The following is a 20,196-nucleotide window of genomic DNA, read 5'->3' as shown; positions in this document are numbered from 1 at the left end:
TCATTCCTTGCGGGAGAGGAAAGGGAACTTTGGTGGTTCATTATTATTAACAAGGGCAAGTGCAGGGTCCTGCACCTAGGGAAAAATAACCCTAGGCACCAGTGCAAGCTGGAGGCTGACCTGGAGAGCAGCTCTGCAAAGAAAGACCTGGGAGTGCTGGTGGATGACAAGTTGACCCTGAGCCAACAAGGTGCCCTTGTGGCCAGGAAGGCTAATGGTGTCCTGGGCTGCGTTGGGAAGACTGTTGCCAGCAGGTCAAGAGAGGTAATCTGCCCCTCTACTCAGCCCTGGTGAGGCCTCATCTTGAGTACTGTGTCCTGTTCTGGGCTCCCCAGTGCAAGAGAGACATGGAGCTACTGGAGAGAGTCCAGCGTAGGGCCTCGAAGATGATCAGAGGGCTGGAGCATCTGCCCTGAGAGGAACGGCTGTGAGAGCTGGGCCTCTTTAGCCTGGGGAAGAGAAGACTGATGGGGGATCTCATCAATGTGTACAAGTACCTGAAGGGAGGGTGTCAAGGGGATGGGGACAAACTCTTTTCAGTAGTGCCATGTGACAGGACAAGAGTTGACGGGCAGAAACTGAAGCACAGGAAGTTCCACCTGAACGCGAGGGGGAATTTCTTCACTGTGAGAGTGACGGAGCCCTGGAACAGGTTGCCCAAAGAGGTTGTGGAGTCTCCTTCTCTGGAGATCTTCAAGGCCTGCCTGGATGCAACCCTGTCTAATGTGCTCTAGGTGACTCTGCTGAGTGGGGAGCTTGGACTAGATGATCTCCAGAGGTCCCTTCCAACCTTACTGATTCTATGATTATGGATACAGTTATTTAAGCCATTTTTTTGTAATGAGATCTTTAGTCTCTTAATGTGTGATTTTGGAAAATAGTTGATACAGAATAGTTGATAACATGTGATTCTTTTTCCAGAGCACTAATATGCCTTCTTTCTTTGTTTTGATGATAACAAGTATCAGAATGTTTAACATCAGTGTATTCTATGTCACGATATTATAATAGGTATGTAGTGTGTTATCTATGCTGAATTTGAAAAGATACTCTAACTCTAGGCAAGGATGGAAATCCTAACAAGATAGGAGAAAGAATTTAGTGTTTAGGAATTAAAATACATGGAATGTGTTAACAATGAACCTTAATCTATTCGAATATTTTAATTTAAAAAAATGGGGAACAACTTATGTGTGTTTCTGCAATCTCCATGTGATGTTGTATGGAAGCTGTTCTTCTGGGGATGTTTTCACTCACTTTCAAGAACTTTTCTTTCCAGAACTGTTCATCTGTGTGTTGAAATAGTATTCTGGTTTTTCAGAACTTGCCTGAAAACTGAAAATGGGGCAATGTAGGAGAATAGTTTAGAGCTGTGATGCAGAACTGTATTTCAAAAGTCCAGTTCCACCTCCTTCCCCCACCCCAATGCCATAGATAGCAATTTTAGCCCTTACTAACTTTGGTTAATGTTAAATAGGAGGTGCTAGATACTTACTGTACTTGAGCAACCATTCTGACTTCTCTATGAAAAGCTATTATCATTAAGCGTGATCATTTAGGTATGTATTCTTTGCAAACAGGTTACTTCCTTTAATAGAGAAGTGAATTTTGATTTAACTTAAAGGGGAAACAAAGCTTGCTTTTTTATATGTACCTAAGTCTACAAACCTCTTCTTAGCAAGTCTTTAGTTGTGGGAGGGATCGGAGTCGGTTAACAGAGCTGATAACAATGTTCAAAGTACACGTTTGAAGTAGTGGTTTTCTTTCAAAGACTTGTACATCATGGCTTTCGGGGGGGGGGGGGGGGGGGGAGTGGAGAGAGGAGGGAGGCAAAGCTAATACTACCTCCTGAGCCTAATCTCATCCACAATTTTCATTAGAAGGTCTGTTAACAGTCTTTGAGACTAGGAAAAGTAGTATGGTCCTCTTGCAGTCTGAAGTTCTTTGACTTCTAGCTGAGCTGAAAATACAAAAGTGCCTGAAAGTCAGAGCTTTAATAGTTTATTTTCCCTCCAGGTTCATTGTTCATAGAACAAGTGCCCAGTCACTTTTTAGCTTCCTGGGCAGGTTAAATCACAGACTAATTTAACCTGCAACATGCTAATAGTGTGTTTCTGCTCTAGAGGTTTTTCACTGAGTTTCTTGGCTTCCAATGGGGAATTCTGAAAATAAATATTTAGTATTACTGCTGTCTTGGAAACTGCTGAAGTAAGAGTGTGTTATCAATGCTGTCATATAATATCTAAATAATGAACTGATGATTCTAGTCCAGGACTTAGTCACAGTAGATCATTAAATCAGGACTAACGTTTCTTAATATTACTCTATATTTGAAGTCAGTTTGGAGACTTAAATTCTCATTCAAGGTAACTTTCCAGGTTGCATAGGGCAGTCTGTATTCTGGATTGTCCTTCAGAGGCTTTTGTTTGTGGGGAAGCTCCTTTTGGAGAAGGACTAGAGTTGTACATGTGTTTAAAAATGCTAAAACTGAGAATTGTGTTAGAAATGAAGTAATTCCAGGATTTCATGATACTAAGATGCTGTATTTCCACTGAAATCCATTAAAGGATTCTTTCCACTGAAGGGAGCTAGGTACTTAAATTCATTTTGATCATCTAAGCTGCAATATCTGCAGCCATTTTAGTGGGTTAAAATCAATATGTTCCTGGTCTGCCTAGCCCTTAAGAAAACTGACAGAGTATCCTGCTAACTTGCATGGTGTTAGACAACAGTTGATTTTTAGACATTTCCAAAGTGTGACTTACGAAAGTAGTGCTGGTTTTACTGGAAAAGACCAATCTTTAGGGTACTGCAGTCATTTTTTGCAAACCCTTGAGGCAGCTGTTTCGCTTCAGACGTGCTCCATTGATTAAATAAGATTGTTCTAGGTTTAAAATTGAACGTTAAGTGTAAATGAGTGCAAATGTAGAGCAGCAATTGAGCTGTAATACTGTCACAATATGGGGTGGAATAAGGTAAGGTATGGGGAGCTTTGAGCTTGAGAAGAAAGACTAGAAAGTTAGGTGTAACCCGTGGGAATCTCAGCAAGGTGACGTTGCTACTTATCTATAGATAAATGGAGAACCCAGTATTTTCAGGTATTGTTCATATTTTCATTGAAGGCATATGGCTTGTTTAAAAGGAAATAATGGTTGACATTAAATTCATATTAAAACTAAATGTGACTCCAATTTTTATCAAGAAGTGAAAGCTGTAAATTGTCAGTTTCAAGATTAGACTCATGCACAGTTAGTTAAAATGGATTCTTTTAAACTCCCTTGTAAGGGCTAGGCTGTTTTTAAACTGATTGCTTGATTGTATGCTAAAGCTTAGTATTAAAATTCTGAGAAAGTGTTCTGTGCATGAATAAAAGGATTTAAGAATGGAGTTGTAATGACTTGAACCAAACTCTGCTGGTCATCTTCTAAGAAGCAGCCCCTTTTATAGTTAGAGGGGCTGTTTTCATAAGTGATTTGGCCAAATACGTAACTACACTTCAAGAAAATGCATCTAGACAGTTTGTAAACCAGCTTACTTGATTATTCTGTGCTGTTACAGAAATCAAGTGACTCTTCAGCATTAAAAAGTAAAAATAGTTGATGAAAACTATTTCTGCAATTGACTCATCTCTTTAAACGTAAAGCTGAGGTATTATGTACATTTAAATTGTTGCAATGCTCTAGTTGGCAAAACATGCATATTTCACTTAGTTTCTTGTTGTCTTGATGTCTTCCATGTTGTGAATAATATTTTTACTGGTTCTTGAACTAAAGTATATTTGAATAAACAAAAATTACCAAACATGAGACTAGTTTCTTTCCCAGGTTAAAGTATGTGGAAAGGAAGACTCTTACCTGTGGATGAGACCTGCACTAAACTGCTTGCTAAACACTCTGTGGCACAGCTATCATTTTCAGTTCACCTTATGAAAGTATATCTAAGCTATAAATGACTGGGTGCAATAGCTGTTGTTTTACAAAGAGCAGCTCAGAATAATTTTGTAATTGACCTTGATGCAAAGCTTTCCTGTCCATTGGAAATGTCTTGAATATTTTCTTAGAACCTTCTAAAACAGAGATGGTGAGGGAATATACATGTGTTAAATTGTAGAGATAAACTGACAAGCTGTAGTATTGTTTTTGTTTTGTTGCTTTGGTCAATTGGTAGCAATTAGAAAAAATTTTCATGGAAATACTGTCACCTAGATATCAATAGTCTACCAGAGCAGGGTTCACTTCTGACATTATGGATTTTTAACATTGCCTGTTGAGTTTGAGCAGTTTATAGCTATTCAAAGGCAGTATATTAAAGGATGACTCTTGCACACTTTTGCTTATGTTCTGTCCAGTTACTTGAATGTTTTGAGGTATTTGTTCACAGCTTCTCTTGTGTGTTGTAAAGTGACTATGTTTTTAACATAGTTTTGTCAAATGTAATAGTGTATTTGAGATGGCTGTAGTCTTCCAGCTGCAAAAGTACAGCAGAAATGCATACACACAGATTGACAGGCCTTACACCACATTGCACTGAGGTATTAGCCTGTTGTTCAGGGATAGCTGAAAACCAGCTGCTCTTATATGTCTACATATAAACCTCCTCATGACATCAGAAGAGCATATTGAATAGTTTCCCATTTTTGGCCTAGGTCACTGTTTGTCTCATGCTATTTTCTCTTGCTGCTCAAGGGCATTGTGGCTTATATTAGTTTTCATATGCTATAATGATATGAAAAGGCAATTTGTTCATTGGACCCCTTATACATAATCGTTACAAGAAGATATTTTTAACCCCTGAAGCTGAACTCCTTGATCTGCGGATTTTGATGATGGTTGGGGCTATTCTTGGCCTTAGGAAAAGTTTTGGAGAACAAGTTTACTTGAAGTTCACAGTAGCACTTAATGCTTCTCTTCAGCTTTCTATTCCATAATTTTTCTGTCCAAATAGTTGTGTTCTAGGGTTGTAGCACCACTCCTGATATTCTCATGTCATTATTTGTAAATGTGCATTGTTGCTGATTGTTGCATAAGCAGCTCCTACAGGAATTGCGGCTTGTTTTCTTCTTGCTGCAGGGACAAATTAGATGCATCTACTAACAAAATCGGATCTTACTATCTAGTGATAGAAGTATTCTCCCTCCTTTGTATGCATTACTTCATAATAAAAATGAAGTTGATGCTTAGATACTTGCACTGTCAGTCTTACTCCTAGAGTGGATTTGTACATGTTTTTTTAAAAATACTGACATGTAGACACCTTCCCCCCCACACACACACAAACACAAGTCAGAAGTGACATTCATACATTTAATACAGTTAATTTGCTTGTGCTGTAACCATTTATTTGGTGTGGAGCTTTAGTTCCTCCATTGCTGCTCTTAAAAACCAGGAAAAGCCAGCTGAAGGAGAAAGGTGGAAGAATTCATTGAGTGATGATAAAGATGCTAGAGTGAAACTGGCTACACAGCTCTGGCAACCAACTCTGTTACTCCCTGCAATCTTTAGGAGTGTCCTGTTAACTACTTGTTCTGTCTGCGGCCTTGGTGTTGGGAAGCAGCTTGAACAGTTGCTCAAGGGGGGTTTCTTTTTTGGTGTTCTTCGTGTGCTACAAAGTGGAAGTAAATGTCATAAGATAAAGCATAGACTTCTGCCAAAATTTTAACTGGGATTTGGATGGGGAATAGCATTACTGAAAATAAAGGTAACATATGATTGGGATTTAACTGCCATCTGTAAAATATATAGCAGTATTCAGGATATAACATTAAAGAGTAGACCTGTGGAATCATTCACACAATTAGTGTGAAAGAAGAAGAAAGTACAGTTTCTTTTAGTCTGAAAATCAGAAAGGCATCTGTATTTATTTATCTCTGGACAGCAGAAGACTGACTGTCACATTTGGCCCAAAGAAAGCAATGAGGAGATTTGCCAGGGCAGTCCTCCTGAAAAGGAAACTTGGTTCATCTTAGCTACAGCTGTGTTTTTGGATGTGTGGGGTTTTTTTTCTTTCAATGTGTATTCCAAAATTGGTATCTTTTTCTTAAGAATGTTCTCCCTTTGCTATCAAATAGTCACGTGATCTAAAAACAAGAGATAGCAAATTACAAATTATTTTTTCAAGTTAGGTTGAGGTAGAGATCTTGAAGGCAAGTCTAAACTGCCTAAGCAATCTTGGACATTCATACAGTTAAAATAACTGCAATCTACAAAAGGTGCAAGAAGCTGTCAGTAATCTTACTCAACAGTTACTAGAAAAATCATTTTCCTGACTGAGAGGAAATATTTTATCTAGTTTAAAATCTTTAAAATAACTACATTCTAACTTCACTTGTTTTCTTGTAGTTGGAGATAAGGTTCCTGCTGATATAAGAATTACTTCTATCAAATCTACAACTCTGAGGGTAGACCAGTCAATTCTCACAGGTAAATCTTTTTTGCACGTATTTGAAAATGTCTTTATTTATTTGGAGTATTCCTTTAGGGACAAGCCTGTAGCTATTCAATGTATGGCATTCAAGTACAGTACACTTCTAACCTAGCAACTTTAAAGTGGCAGAATGTGTTTCTTGGTCGTTGGCTTGGTACACTTGGTTTCATGGTATGAACATTTTTACTGAGGCTTGTAATGCTTTTTTAGTGTGTTTTTTATTAATCACACTAAGTTGTGCAGAATTAAATATTAAGAATTTCTGTTCTAATTTATGAAGTCTTCTAGATCTGAACACCTTATTGCAGCTCAAATATGAAAGCATGGGAATTTATGAAATGAGTTTTGCCTTCTATGATGCTGCTTATTCTTGTGAGACACAAATGGATAACACTTGAAAAACAGGCAGCTTTTGAATTGCTGTTACTAAAGACTGAGTACACTAAAGCCTTATTTGCAGAAATTCTGTGCACGCACATTCATGTGTTTTGTGGTACTAGGTGTGGAATACAGGAGCTATATTTAGAGCACTTTTCAGATTTTTTTGAAGACAAAACAACCTAACACTACTCCTGAATATAGGAAAGAAACTGAGAGGCAGCCAAGCATGCTACAAGTGTTCTCTCAGCTGGAACTTGAAGATCTGTCTGCCTGTTTTGTTAGCATAAGTTAATGTCAGCTAGCCCTGAATTTTAAAACTAAATTATTTATCAAATAAGTTACTCTTGGTCATTGTCTGTCTTGAAACGGGCTCCAAAGTTTGTCAGTACGGGTCTTGAATAGCATATCAAGGTATATGTGAGGTATTGCTGGCCCGCGAGTGAGTGTCTCAATTTTACTCATTTAGGATATGAAAACGTAGGCAATTCATGTTTGTCAAGGAACTGAAATAACTAGAAAACATCCACCAGAAGCCTCTATAAAGGGAATAATGATTTGGTGCCTATGTTTAAAAAACTGAACAAATTCCCCCCCAACACACACAGACACAAAATATAGTTCTGTTTCCAGACTATTTTAACTTAATACTTGTGTCTCCAAACAGTAAAAAGGATAGAAATGTAAGATGCTATTTATCAAGGCGTTTAATAGGAAGTTTTGACCTTCTTATGCTCTTGGCTTCAGTCACAAAGTTACCTCTCCATTAAATTTGATGTAGTCATTAAAATCTGCCCTTATAGAAAAGGAACCTTTCTATTCCTGTATTAACTGACAGTTGACTGCATGAGATTGTTTGGCAAGCCTTAGATTTTTCTACTGATTTTTACAATGTGCAACACTGGTAAGATCTCCTTATGTGAATGAGAACACAACTCTTCTAATGCATAGGGAGCAGAAGTACTTGTTACTGCATGAAAAGTGAAAAATAGCACTCTAGTCTAAAAAGATACTGGTGAAATACTCTTGAGGGGTGCACCTTCATGCAGTAGATCTTGCTGTATAAAAAATGAAGTATCAGTTGTTTCTTTGACTGCTTTTATGTCCCTTGAAAGTAAAGGTAAATTCTTCATTAATTTTAACCATACAAAATTGGTATTTTAATTAATTGTTATCCTATTTTTATTAAAAATTGGCCATTCAATTTTTTTGATCAGTTGAAATATTTTCACCTAAGTGATTAAGCAAGGTCACATGAGGAAATACAAAGGGAAACTTATGACATCCTAAAAATTTTTAGGAGGGAGGATGGTGTAATCTTGTTCTGTAGGAAAGTGAAAAGCTATGTGTATACTCTCTTCTTAACCCTATCTTCATTTTAGGTGAATCTGTATCTGTTATTAAACATACTGACCCTGTGCCTGATCCTCGTGCCGTAAACCAAGACAAGAAGAATATGCTTTTTTCTGTAAGTTAAATGTTTTCATACTTGTATAACATTGTAAAATAATACAGGAGCTGGTAAATTAAAATATGCAGAATTTTAGATCTGCGCCTAAAAGCTGTATTGACTTCCTTTCTGTATGCATATCGTCATGTGCATCTAGTGAATTAGAAATCTACATCATCTAGTGAATTAGAAATTAGAAGGAACTTCTATCAAAATGTGTCTTTAGAGAGAATGATTGTTAAAACCAATTTATATAGAGAAACTTACTTGTGTCCTTCATAGGGAAAAGTCTTAAAAGTTAGAGTGCCTACACTTGCTCTAAATTACTATTTCTTAAGACTGATAAGAATGCCCAATTTAACTGAGGAAAAAGGAATGAAATGGTTTATTCAAATTTATTTCGTGGAACTTGTCTTCAGATACTGAATAATTCTCTTATTCTTGGTAGACTTGTAGAAAATCTAACTGTTCTTGCTCATGTTAAGTATGTTCATTCAAGGAGTCCCAGAGAACTGCTACTCCTAGTAAAAATCCTTTTTACATCCTTATTAGGATTGTGCTTTGCCAGATTGAAAAGAAGTCCTTAAATTATTCCAGTAAAAATGTGTTCGGCTTACTCAGCTGCTGGGTTTAGTCATGCTGCTGCATATAATAGGGCAATACCAATTCATTTTGATGAGCCCATTCTATAAACAGAAAATCTGTGCTAGAGTATTGAGTGCATCTTGCAATTATTGCAATGTCATTCTCCCCCCACTGCCTTTTTGCAAATCCTAGCTGAATCTCAGTCTCTGTTCTGTGCTTGCATGAAGATTTTTTTTTTCTTAGGGGAAAAAAAAAAAGCTGTGTTGTAGACTCAATGTAATAGGCTAGGCTTGAAAGCTTTACTTAGTTTTATTTGGTTTATAGAAGTGAAAGAGATCAACAACTACAGTCTTTATATCTTTAAGCATTTGATAGGAAAGATGTGTCTATTGAGACAGGAAGTTTGATTTGATATAAGGTTAACTTTCTAAAAAGGCAAGTGGTTTGAGGGAAGATACCTGGGAACAGCTTCATGTTGCAAATAGGAGAATGGTGATAATGCATGTATGTTCCAACAAGCCTTTTGTGGAGAGGGCACAGAGCAGTTTATTTTTATTAGACTTGATTTAGCGAGGGGCAGGGTACTAGATGAGTTTGCAGGCATCCAACCAAGCCTGACTGTTGCTGTGGGGTGTTTCATTATGGATTTCCTTGCGGTGCTTAATTCTGATGTCTGTTCCATCTGACTGATCATGTTAAAGTGTTGTATTTAGACTTTATAGTGAGAGATTAAAATAAGAAAAGTAGAGTGTAATGATGCCTCTTTAAGGACTAATGCTCTTTTATTCTCCTCTTCCTCAAGTTATGAAAGAATGACTGTCAAGACAGAATCCCAAATAAATTATCAAAGCTGATAAGAATGGAATATGTGAACCACAGGATCACTGCCTCACAAATTAGCCAGAATAAGAGATAGTCTGATGCTTTCTGCTGAGATCAAGTTTCAGTTAATCCCACAATCAGAAGTAGGCTTGTTGAAAGCCAGTATGCTTACAGATTGACTGAAGTATTCTTTCTCCTCTCTCCTTGATTTACTTCAGGGTACTAACATTGCTGCTGGTAAAGCTATGGGAGTGGTTATTGCAACAGGAGTAAACACTGAAATTGGCAAAATTCGTGATGAGATGGTGGCTACTGAACAAGAGAGAACTCCACTCCAACAGAAACTGGATGAATTTGGCGAGCAGCTGTCTAAAGTCATCTCGCTTATCTGCATTGCTGTTTGGATAATAAACATCGGTCACTTCAATGATCCAGTTCATGGTGGCTCCTGGATTCGAGGTGCTATCTATTACTTTAAAATTGCTGTTGCTCTTGCTGTTGCTGCTATTCCTGAGGGTCTGCCTGCTGTCATTACCACCTGCTTGGCTCTTGGAACTCGCAGAATGGCCAAGAAGAATGCTATTGTTAGAAGTCTTCCCTCAGTGGAAACCTTGGGGTGCACCTCGGTTATTTGTTCTGACAAGACTGGTACTCTGACCACCAATCAGATGTCAGTTTGCAGGGTATGTGGAATTGACTTGCTCTGCTCTTCTTTTTCTCCTCAGCCAGTATGAATAGTCAGCATGGTTTGAATTTTTTTGATCATGAGTTTTTTGGTTCTCATATCATCAAAATCTTGCTTTATTTTCCTAAGATAAGCTTCCCATTTGAATTCATTTTTCCACTGTGTAATGTTTAAGGCCTTTATCTCTTTCCTTATTTAGTCATAGCTAAAAATAGCTGTACCCACACTTGATAGAATGAAAAATTGTTGGCCAGCAGTTTCTGCTGTCTGTAAGCCAGTTAGTATTAGACTAATAATTTAGTATGATTTGTCCACTGCTTCAGAAAGGTAAGACAGGTTGTGTTATAGAAGGGGGGTGTGAGTATAGAGCACTTTGACCTCTTTACGTAGCAAGATAATGCTATAAAGTCTTCCTTTTGATTTAGTTCAGTCTGGAGCAATCTTCTTACTCCTTCTCAAGCTCTCTATAGATTGAGGAATGTGAGGAACCAGCATTAAATGGAAATCTGAAATGACAGCAAATTTCATACTCTTTCACACTGTTTTCAGTCTTGTTTCTTTTTAGCCTCACTCCTGTAACTTATTGGTCCTTGCCTCTGCTGCATTGAAGGTGTATGTTCTCTGCCATGTTTCAGCGGTGGAGAATCTTAGCAATGAGAAGGGTGGAAGCTTTACTGGAAACAACTTGGATGTCTGAAGTTATTTTCACTACTGAACAGCTCCACCTTTGTTTGACTATCTTATCTTCAATAGCTTTTATTGTTCTGATGTAGATCACTGGTGTTTTCAACATGTAATATTGAATGACTAATACAGTACTTGGAGGTGCAGTTGACACCGTCACCTGCATTGCCAGAGTTACTTTCAATGTATGGCTTATTTCTAGGTTAGCATAACAGTCCTTATACCTGCTCTTTCTTCTTGCTCCTTCTCACTTATCCCCAATATCCTTTCTAGTGCTGATCAACTTGGGACTTGTAAATCTGGTCACCTGACATGGTGCACGTTCTGTTGCTGGTTTTCTCTGCTTCCCATTCGTGTAATGTTCTGTGTAGAACTTAAATGTTTTCTCCATAAAATTCCTTCAGTTGGATAATTGTAGATGATCAGCAGCATAGCAACTCTATGATATCAAATATTTGTTCAGAGCCATTACATTGCGTTAGAATTCCAAATGTGTAAATGTTGAGCACTGCAGACCACTGTTTGTCTTAAATACTTCATTCTTATGTGATTGATGGCTTTTTCTTTTTAATTGGTGGTTGACTTGTTCTACTTGCTTAAGTATTTATACCTAAGAGACACAAAGCAGCTGCTCATCAGTATTCTAGAGGAGGTTACTTGCAGTAGAGTTGCATAACTGCCCTAGTCTTTGCAGGGTTTTTTCATCACACAGATGCCAAAAACAGGCAGCTTCCTTGTTAACTCTCATTAAAAAACTTCAGATCTGCTTATTTAAAAGCTGGAAATACTCCTTAAATTTAGAGAAACAGAGATTCTAGATCTGATGTAGTACAATTTACTTATGTCCTTGATATCTGTGGCAGCTGCATAATAACCTTAATCACAAGAGTTTGCGAAAAGTAGCAAAATCCTAACATGCTTAGACAATACACTTACTTTTGGTTTCATGCTAAGCAGAAATTGCCTAGCTTTTCCAGTAGTCTTTTCTGCAACAATTTTATCTACAGTTTTAACTTTCATAATGTTAAGTAGTAACTCCTAAGTGTCCAAAGGAACCTATACTGAAATGTTTCCATTGAAAGTGACCCTTCCTCAGGTGAAGATTTGTTGTCTTTTTTTTTTAATGTCCTCCTGTAGTGTCTGCCTCTGACCAGAATGCAGTGACACTGTTTTGTGGGTTTTTAACTTTTAACTTACCTGCTTTAACTTGTTTCTTTTTTTAACCTCTTTGGAGATTGAGATCTCCAGATACTGCTGCAGATCAATTGTTAATTGCCTACTTAGGCTAGTTTGTCAAGGTGCTTGCCTAAAACATAAGGCAGCACAATGAAATGAAAGCGAGACATTGCTAAAACATGTTATGGCAAAATGGTTTATACAACAAGCTAGTAATAAATTTTAACAAGGTATGCTATCAATCAATGAGTCATTGTTTCTTCTCTACTACCACTCCAGCAAGTTGGATGGTTCAACAGAGTGGCCATTTGTCCTGATGAAGCACCACAACTTCAGGCACTGTGGTTTTTTATCTCTGTCTTCCCAGATTTGGTTCTGTCCGCAGCTCTCCTACAGTGGAAACAGAAACAAAGGAAAGATTAAGAGATGCAGATGCCTTATGGGGTACAAATGCATCCTTAAAATTAGCATATTCTTCACTTGAAAATAACACTGCAGTCTGTGCTATAGGGGCACTTGAGCTGTCTGAATATTTCTAATCTAGCATCTAGTTTACTGATGGCAAAATGACTTAGGAGCAGAAAACAGAGATAGGAAATGCTTTCACTTAGTGGCTGGTATTAAGGGAAACTCACCACAGTCTGGCTATTGCCTAAAGCCTCCTCTTCTACATCTAGAAGCTTCTACTACTATATGTAGATGCTTTGTATTTTAGCTTTTGCGAAAACTGTCTATTCCCAAGCTGCCCTATGCTGCTTTTGATAGGAGCTGCTGTTTCAAATACAGATGAGAACTAATTTACAAGTCTGAAGCCTAGGAGAAACTTTGCTAGGGTCAGTATTGTCAGCTGCACCTGTGAGTAGGCCTCACAGCTAAAGTTAATGGTGTATGCAATGTGTGTATTTATCAACTCTTTGATGTACTTCTGCCACAATTGTCAGATGCATCTCATTTGAAAATTGAAGTGCTGTTTTCTGTACTTCATGCTTAAATATCTGGAGCTGTTCAAACACATATGGGATGGAAATTCAATCAGAGTATCATATCTTGTTTTGGCCACTTTGCTTATTGAATTTGAGGACTTGCTCCTTGTACCTGCTTGCTTTAAAATTAAACCTGTTTAAATCTTTGCATTACATGTTGTTCAAAGGCAGTAACACGTCTAATTTTAATTTCAGATGTTTGTCCTGGACCGAGTAGAAGGAGATAGCTGTTCTCTGAATGAATTTACTGTAACAGGTTCAACATATGCTCCCATGGGAGAAGTGTAAGTGTTTTGTTGAAGTTAAATGTTTGTCTATTTATCCATTGACTGTTGCTATAGACTTTTAAAGTGATGCATATAATATTTGATAACACTTGCTTATAACATATTACTTGCTTGTAATGTAACAATTGCTTGTGTAAGTTTCTTAGCCAGTGAGAGTATAGACTGAAGGGTTAGGAGGAAACAGTAATGAACAATAAAAGGAAATTAAATTCTAGGAAAGTGAACTCTCGTGTGAAAACCTCATTTTTATATTAGGCATTGCAGTATTGAAGAATGTACAAAAGTTAGAGGTAGGTTCAAAGGATTTATTTTACTGCAGTTTTTTTAGATTAAGATTAGTTTTTTAATGTGCTGCAGGTTCCTGCCAACCCACTCACTTTGGAAAGGAAAGATGCATTCATGTTTTACTTCCTCAGCTGCAAGTCTCTACCAGTGGAATAGGTAGTTCATCCTGACCTTAGGAATTTTATAGTCCTGCTCCTAGAAGGAGAGCCTCTTTTATTAGAATACTTAAGTTCTCCTACATGTGAAGCTGAAGTAGATTCCATTATTGTAAACATCTCAACCTTCTGGAGTTTCATGTGCATACCTCTGACTTTATGAAATCTTTACCAATCTCAGTAGTGGTTAATTTCCATAGCAGTTAAGACTACTGTTCCCAACAGATGGAAATCTTAATTCCTCAAGTCCCTTCTTGTTGTTGTTTCAAAGCTAATTTCTGTCAAAAGCTTACATTTGCGTTTCAAGAGACAGAATTTACTTAAGCAAGATGACATTCTAGATCTTGTAAAGCATTCAGCTATTATGCTCTAGCTAGTCTGTTTAAGAGCTCTAGGTAAACAAAATAATAAAATATAGTGTAGTGACAGATGTCAAATACAAGAAAAGTCATCAGTGTATGTTAATGTTCTATTTTACGTTCTGAAACTGGGAAGTTTGAAAAAGCATGTTAATAGCACTGCATTTGCGTACATAAAGAACATTCTGTGGAAGGAAAATTACCATAGAAAGGCTGTTTAGGAGCATCAGAAAATGAACAGCTAAATGCTCAAGCCTTTAAGGCTAATTGATGTATTTCAGTTTTTATAGATGGAATTTTTTCTATCACTGACTTCAATTTTTTACTAAAGTGACTGACTTCACCTTGGATTCCAAACTGTCACTGAAAATAAAGTTAGTAACTGACCTTAAGAGGTCATCTAGTCCGTTGCACTGCATCAAGCAGGACTTCTAGATGTACACCATTTCTGACAGATGCTTGCCTTCCTGTACTTAACTTCAAGTACTTCTTTTTTTTCTAGAGCTGCTTAGATTGCCTACTGTAAGTGAAAATTACTGATTTATTGTAAAAATATACTCAGGAATTAAAGTACTTGATACATAACTTGCCTTCAAAGAAGTATTTGGAGTATAAATAACAAAAAATCCATATTGAAACACTAAAACTTCTTAGCGACTGCTTTCTTGGTTGGGAAATTGCATGCTTAGACCTGACAAAATTACTTCAAACAGTTCAGCAATGTGTGTGCTTGTAAACTGACAGCAAATACTAACAATGATTCCTCAGGGAGAACAGCAGCAAAAGCTAGGAGATTGTATTTGAACTTGAAGTGAATTAATCTCTTGCTAATCTAAAAGTCAGAAGTTTAACAGGGCAAGGGAAAAAACCCTTCACCCAGAACTGATTATGCAACTCAGACTCGATGTACACTTGCCATTCTTGAGAAATTGTGTATGATAAAGAACAGGTAGGCAGAGAAAATTTCACAACAAGCTATGAATATTCAAATATGCTAGTTGTCTTCAAGTTCAGGACAGGTGAAAACAAGAAGCATAAGCTGTGATAGATGAGGCTGACAAGTTGAGAGCTGCTGAGAACTTGAAAGAGATAAGAGCGTAAAATTTTGCTTACAGCTGTAGAATTGTATGCAAAATGATGCTTAAAAGAACAGTTTTTTAAAAAGTATTTGTTCATAATGCCATGTTATACAACCTTGAGTTGTTACTAATACTAAAAGACTGAGGGAAGGTTTATGTAATGGGACATGTCATAGGCTGTGTTGTTAATTCTTATGGAGTAGTGACCAATTCTTTCTACCACCAGTCCCATCACACTACCTCTCCCAGGGCTTTAATTAAAGTGGTTATATAGGAGCTGGCTGGTATTAATTTGGTTAGGAGGAAAAAACGGTATTGAACATTAAGTCTTGTTTCTTTTATGCTACTCTAGAAGTGTATTGATGTTCCAGAAAATGAATTCATTTATTATCTAATTGCACTTCCAAAGGTGAAAGCTAAGAAATGATTTCTTATCTGTGGTGTTTAAAAGGTGTGTTATCTTGGGAAAATGTATTTTCCTTCTCTCTAAAAGAGTTCAGATATTCATCATTAGGTGTCCATAACTACCAGAAAAGAGTAGTATTTCTCTTGTAGTACAAATTTTATTGTGAAATGACTTAGCTTTTCATTGGTTTAGAAGGTTCATATATAGTACAGGTTAATTTTTAAGAAATGAAAAATGCCAAATCATTTGCTTTTATGCTTGTCCAATCCATGTACAGCAGTAAGTCTGCAGAAAACTTGGCAAATCTAAGGAATCTAGACTCCTAACTTCCTTCTCCATATCCTTCTCCTTGGAACTCCCCTCCAAGTCCTGCATGCTCCTAATAGTGCTTTCATATTCTTCTGTTGCTAAGCTCTTCACTTCCATTCTCAATTACTATATACCTGTCACTAGAGGAAATAGTTTTGTAATTCAGGTATTGATTTTGTAAATCATATCATTCTGTTTATACCTATTTGCCCTAAACTTCAAGTCTTGTCTTTATAAAATCAACTCTTAGAAATTTCTAATGGGAGTATGTTCTTTTTCAAGGTAATCAAATTCTCTGGTGATCTCTATAGTGCTAAGTTCATAGTTAACAAACATTGTGCTAAGTGGAAATACAATAAAGAGGTTAAAGAGGGGAAATAGGTGATACTAGGTAACTGACTTACCTTCCCCTTTTCTTCCTTTGGAAAGGCATAAGGATGACAAACTTATTAAATGTAGCCAGTATGACGGTCTTGTGGAACTTGCAACGATCTGTGCACTCTGTAATGATTCTTCTTTGGATTACAATGAAGTAAGTATATCTATCAGAACAGAAAAGAGTGTGAAAATGAGGATAAATATTCTCATCTGTCTGTGTAACGACTTTCAGTTGTAAATTTTCTCTTCAAGGGAGGATGCTTAGGTCCTCTGAAGTAATTCTGGGAATAACATGATTGTTTAACTCTGAGGAAACTTAGCTCAAACACAAGGGTAATCTGAAACTTGGAGATAGCTGTGCATTCTTCAAAGCAAGACATTTTATTGCCTTGCCTCCTTAAAATTTTTACATCTCATCATCGCTTAATTCATGATAAAATGCTTAACATCCTTCTCTGCTGGCCTTAAGAGGAAAGGCTTGAAGCTTCATATAAACTGTATGCTCCAAAGTTACTTATTTTTAAAAATAGCTTTGTGCTTCATAAGCTGTAATAAGACTTGTTAAGCACTTCTTTTCATTATGAAACTTAAACTTTGTCTCCAATAGGTCCATGGTGAGATTTAAAGTAAACTCCTATGTTTTTTGTGTGTGTTTTGCTTTGTATTGACTAAAGGCAAAGGGAATATATGAAAAAGTTGGCGAAGCCACAGAGACAGCACTTACCTGTCTGGTTGAAAAGATGAATGTATTTGACACGGACTTGAAAGGACTTTCTAGAATTGAACGTGCAAATGCTTGCAACTCGGTCAGTACTCTTTTGTTTAGAATTTATTGGGGACACAGTTATAGTATATATTATCTAAATGTGTTGTTATGCTATTGTTTCTTCATAAGGTGATAAAACAACTTATGAAGAAAGAGTTCACTCTAGAATTCTCAAGAGACAGGAAATCAATGTCTGTCTACTGCACACCGAACAAACCAAGCCGTACATCCATGAGCAAGATGTTTGTTAAGGTAAGCTCCACATGTGAGAAGTGCAATTATGAAATGGCTGCAAAGGCAGCACAACACTAAAAGTTGTAGCAAAGCTAACTGCAGCTTGAAGAGGGTTTCTTTAACTTCAGTGAATGTGATATGATAAAGTGATGGATATGTTAGGATAGAAAGTTTTATAAAACTGAGATGATCTTTGTCTCTGCAGGGTGCTCCTGAAGGTGTAATCGACAGATGTACGCATGTCCGTGTTGGAAATGCTAAAATACCATTAACATCAGGAATTAAGCAGAAAATAATGTCTGTTATTAGAGAGTGGGGAACTGGCAGAGACACACTGCGCTGCTTGGCTCTAGCAACCCATGACAATCCACCCAGAAAAGAAGAAATGAATCTTGAGGACTCCTCAAATTTCATCAATTATGAAGTTAGTTTATTAAAATCTTTTTATCATTTTCCCCCTCTCCCAAACTGAGGAATGGTGACTGCCTATGTTTGAGCCTTTCTTGAGGAAGTTACAGTTGAATTTTGTCTTACTGAGTGTTTTTGATGCTGGACGCAACAGTTAAACACATCTGTGGGGGGAACCATTAATGTAAATAGCTATATATGCTATTGTGAAGAAACTCGAGGGATAAAATTTGAATGTATTCTATTCGGTTACATGATACCTGTCACCCCTACTCTATGGGGGAGGAGGGGGAAGAAAGGATATCCTGACTGGCGTACTGCTGCTCTTGACTAAAAGCATAATAAGATATTAGCAAAAGAGTCACTTGCCAATTGTACTATTATATTTATATACATAATGTCCTTTTATATATACATGGGATCATATCACCTTAAACTGTTTCTAGAGATTAACTCTGAAAAAATATTTTTAAAACTGCGTTATTTCAGCTTTAATGGTTTCTAATTTTACATTGCTCAACTGTAAGACTTGAGGGATTTTGTGATGAAATATAACTGTTGGTTTGTACTCTGAAGGTCAGGCTCACTTCCCCTCCTCCCTACAGTCAGCTGCAAAAACTCTGTCCATGATTATCTTCTCAGCTACTCTGTAATTTTCCAATGAGATCTGTATCTGGGATTTAGAGGAGGGAAATGACAATAGTTACACAGGAGTTTTGGCTTTCTACACTAAACATCTGGCACTGATTGCAGGGAGAGGGAGAGATAGACTTGACTGTTTGCAGGTTGAATTGCAAGGCTGACAGCTAGATCTTCTCTTGACTATTAAAATTAACATATTTGAGGGAAGAGAAATTTGGAAATGTGCAATCCCATTTCAAAGCGTCCTCCCATATGCCTCTCATGTAAACAGTGACAGGTAGCATTCTCTGATTCTAGAAGCATTGCATTTCACCTTTCCTTCTCTGTTAATGTACCTCCAACTTGAGACCTTTCAGTTGTTCTCTAGCTGTCTGAATCAAGTGTCAGTCAGCTCAAGTGCTGTGAAAACTTAGCGTGCTGAAGCAGATAACCCCTCTAAAGCAACTCTTTTGGAATGAAAGCAGTCTCAGAGCAAGCGTATCACATAAAACACTGGTTTTGACCAAATGGCAGAATAGCAGGCCTCAGTGTCTAATTGCTCAGTGTAGAATTGCTGCATATTGTGGGAGAAAGGAAAAACAAATCTTGTTATGTTAAGACTTATGTTTAGCATGAAAGTAAAATGATTTTATGAATTTCAGACAAAAAACTGAATTTTATTTTAAAACTCTGTACTATCTTGTTTCAGACCAACTTGACATTTGTTGGTTGTGTGGGTATGCTGGATCCTCCAAGAATTGAAGTAGCTTCATCTATAAAGCTGTGTAAACAAGCTGGTATTAGAGTTATTATGATCACTGGTGATAATAAAGGCACAGCAGTAGCCATTTGCCGTCGGATCGGTATCTTTGTGGAAGATGAAGATGTTTCTACAAAAGCCTTTACTGGCCGTGAATTTGATGAACTTTCGCTAGCTGCACAGAGAGATGCCTGTCACCATGCCCGCTGCTTTGCCCGGGTAGAACCTTCCCACAAGTCTAAAATTGTTGAGTTTCTTCAGTCTTTTGATGAGATTACAGCTATGGTGAGTAATTGAACTTTTACTTGATTTGAAAGACAGACATTATGTTTAAACCCAAATTATGCTAGTGAGACAAATATGTCTCTGGAAAAACACTGCTTTCACTTTTCCCCCTCAACTTGAAACCATCAGCTCAGAATAGTTCTGCGCTTAGCTGATTTTAAAGATCCAAAATGCCACATCCAATGAAAAATACCTATCTAGTCCTGCATATAAGTGTCCACATTTGTCTTTTCAACTTCAAATTCTTGTTTTAGACGGGTGATGGTGTCAATGATGCTCCTGCACTGAAGAAAGCAGAAATTGGAATTGCTATGGGGTCTGGTACTGCAGTGGCTAAAACTGCTTCTGAAATGGTTTTAGCAGATGATAATTTCTCGACTATTGTAGCTGCTGTGGAAGAAGGACGTGCAATTTATAACAACATGAAACAATTCATCCGTTACCTGATCTCCTCCAATGTTGGAGAAGTTGTTTGGTAGGTTTAAGATGGTCTTTTCTTTGCACTAGAGTAATGGTGGGTTTTTTTCCCCCGAATATTTCTTGCTGAAACTGGAAAAACAGGTTCTCAAGTGATTATTCATTGTGATTGTACAGAAGCCCATATACTTGTAGCCTTAGTGTTTAAATGAGAATTTGAGCATACTGCTGAAGATAATTCCATTGCATATGACTTTGTCT

General features: G+C 37.2%; 1 protein-coding gene across 2 annotated transcripts in view; it reads left to right on the top strand.

Moving 5' to 3' along the window:
• Positions 1-20,196, top strand: part of ATP2A2 (ATPase sarcoplasmic/endoplasmic reticulum Ca2+ transporting 2) — a 49,256-nt gene that overhangs the window by 18,992 nt on the left and 10,068 nt on the right. For both annotated transcript variants that reach the window (XM_085321027.1, XM_085321026.1), the window contains exons 6-15: positions 6,339-6,419; positions 8,184-8,269; positions 9,877-10,341; positions 13,382-13,470; positions 16,496-16,598; positions 17,119-17,250; positions 17,340-17,462; positions 17,650-17,868; positions 19,183-19,518; positions 19,773-19,993. In XM_085321027.1, coding sequence (XP_085177153.1) covers positions 6,339-6,419; positions 8,184-8,269; positions 9,877-10,341; positions 13,382-13,470; positions 16,496-16,598; positions 17,119-17,250; positions 17,340-17,462; positions 17,650-17,868; positions 19,183-19,518; positions 19,773-19,993 — 1,855 coding nt within the window. The remainder of the gene's footprint in view (positions 1-6,338; positions 6,420-8,183; positions 8,270-9,876; positions 10,342-13,381; positions 13,471-16,495; positions 16,599-17,118; positions 17,251-17,339; positions 17,463-17,649; positions 17,869-19,182; positions 19,519-19,772; positions 19,994-20,196) is intronic.

Source organism: Rhea americana, unplaced genomic scaffold (genome assembly GCF_003343005.1).
Source record: "Rhea americana isolate MKP2758 unplaced genomic scaffold, rheAme1 scaffold_68, whole genome shotgun sequence".
Lineage (NCBI taxonomy): Eukaryota > Metazoa > Chordata > Aves > Rheiformes > Rheidae > Rhea > Rhea americana.
This window is presented reverse-complemented; position numbering and strand designations above follow the sequence as displayed.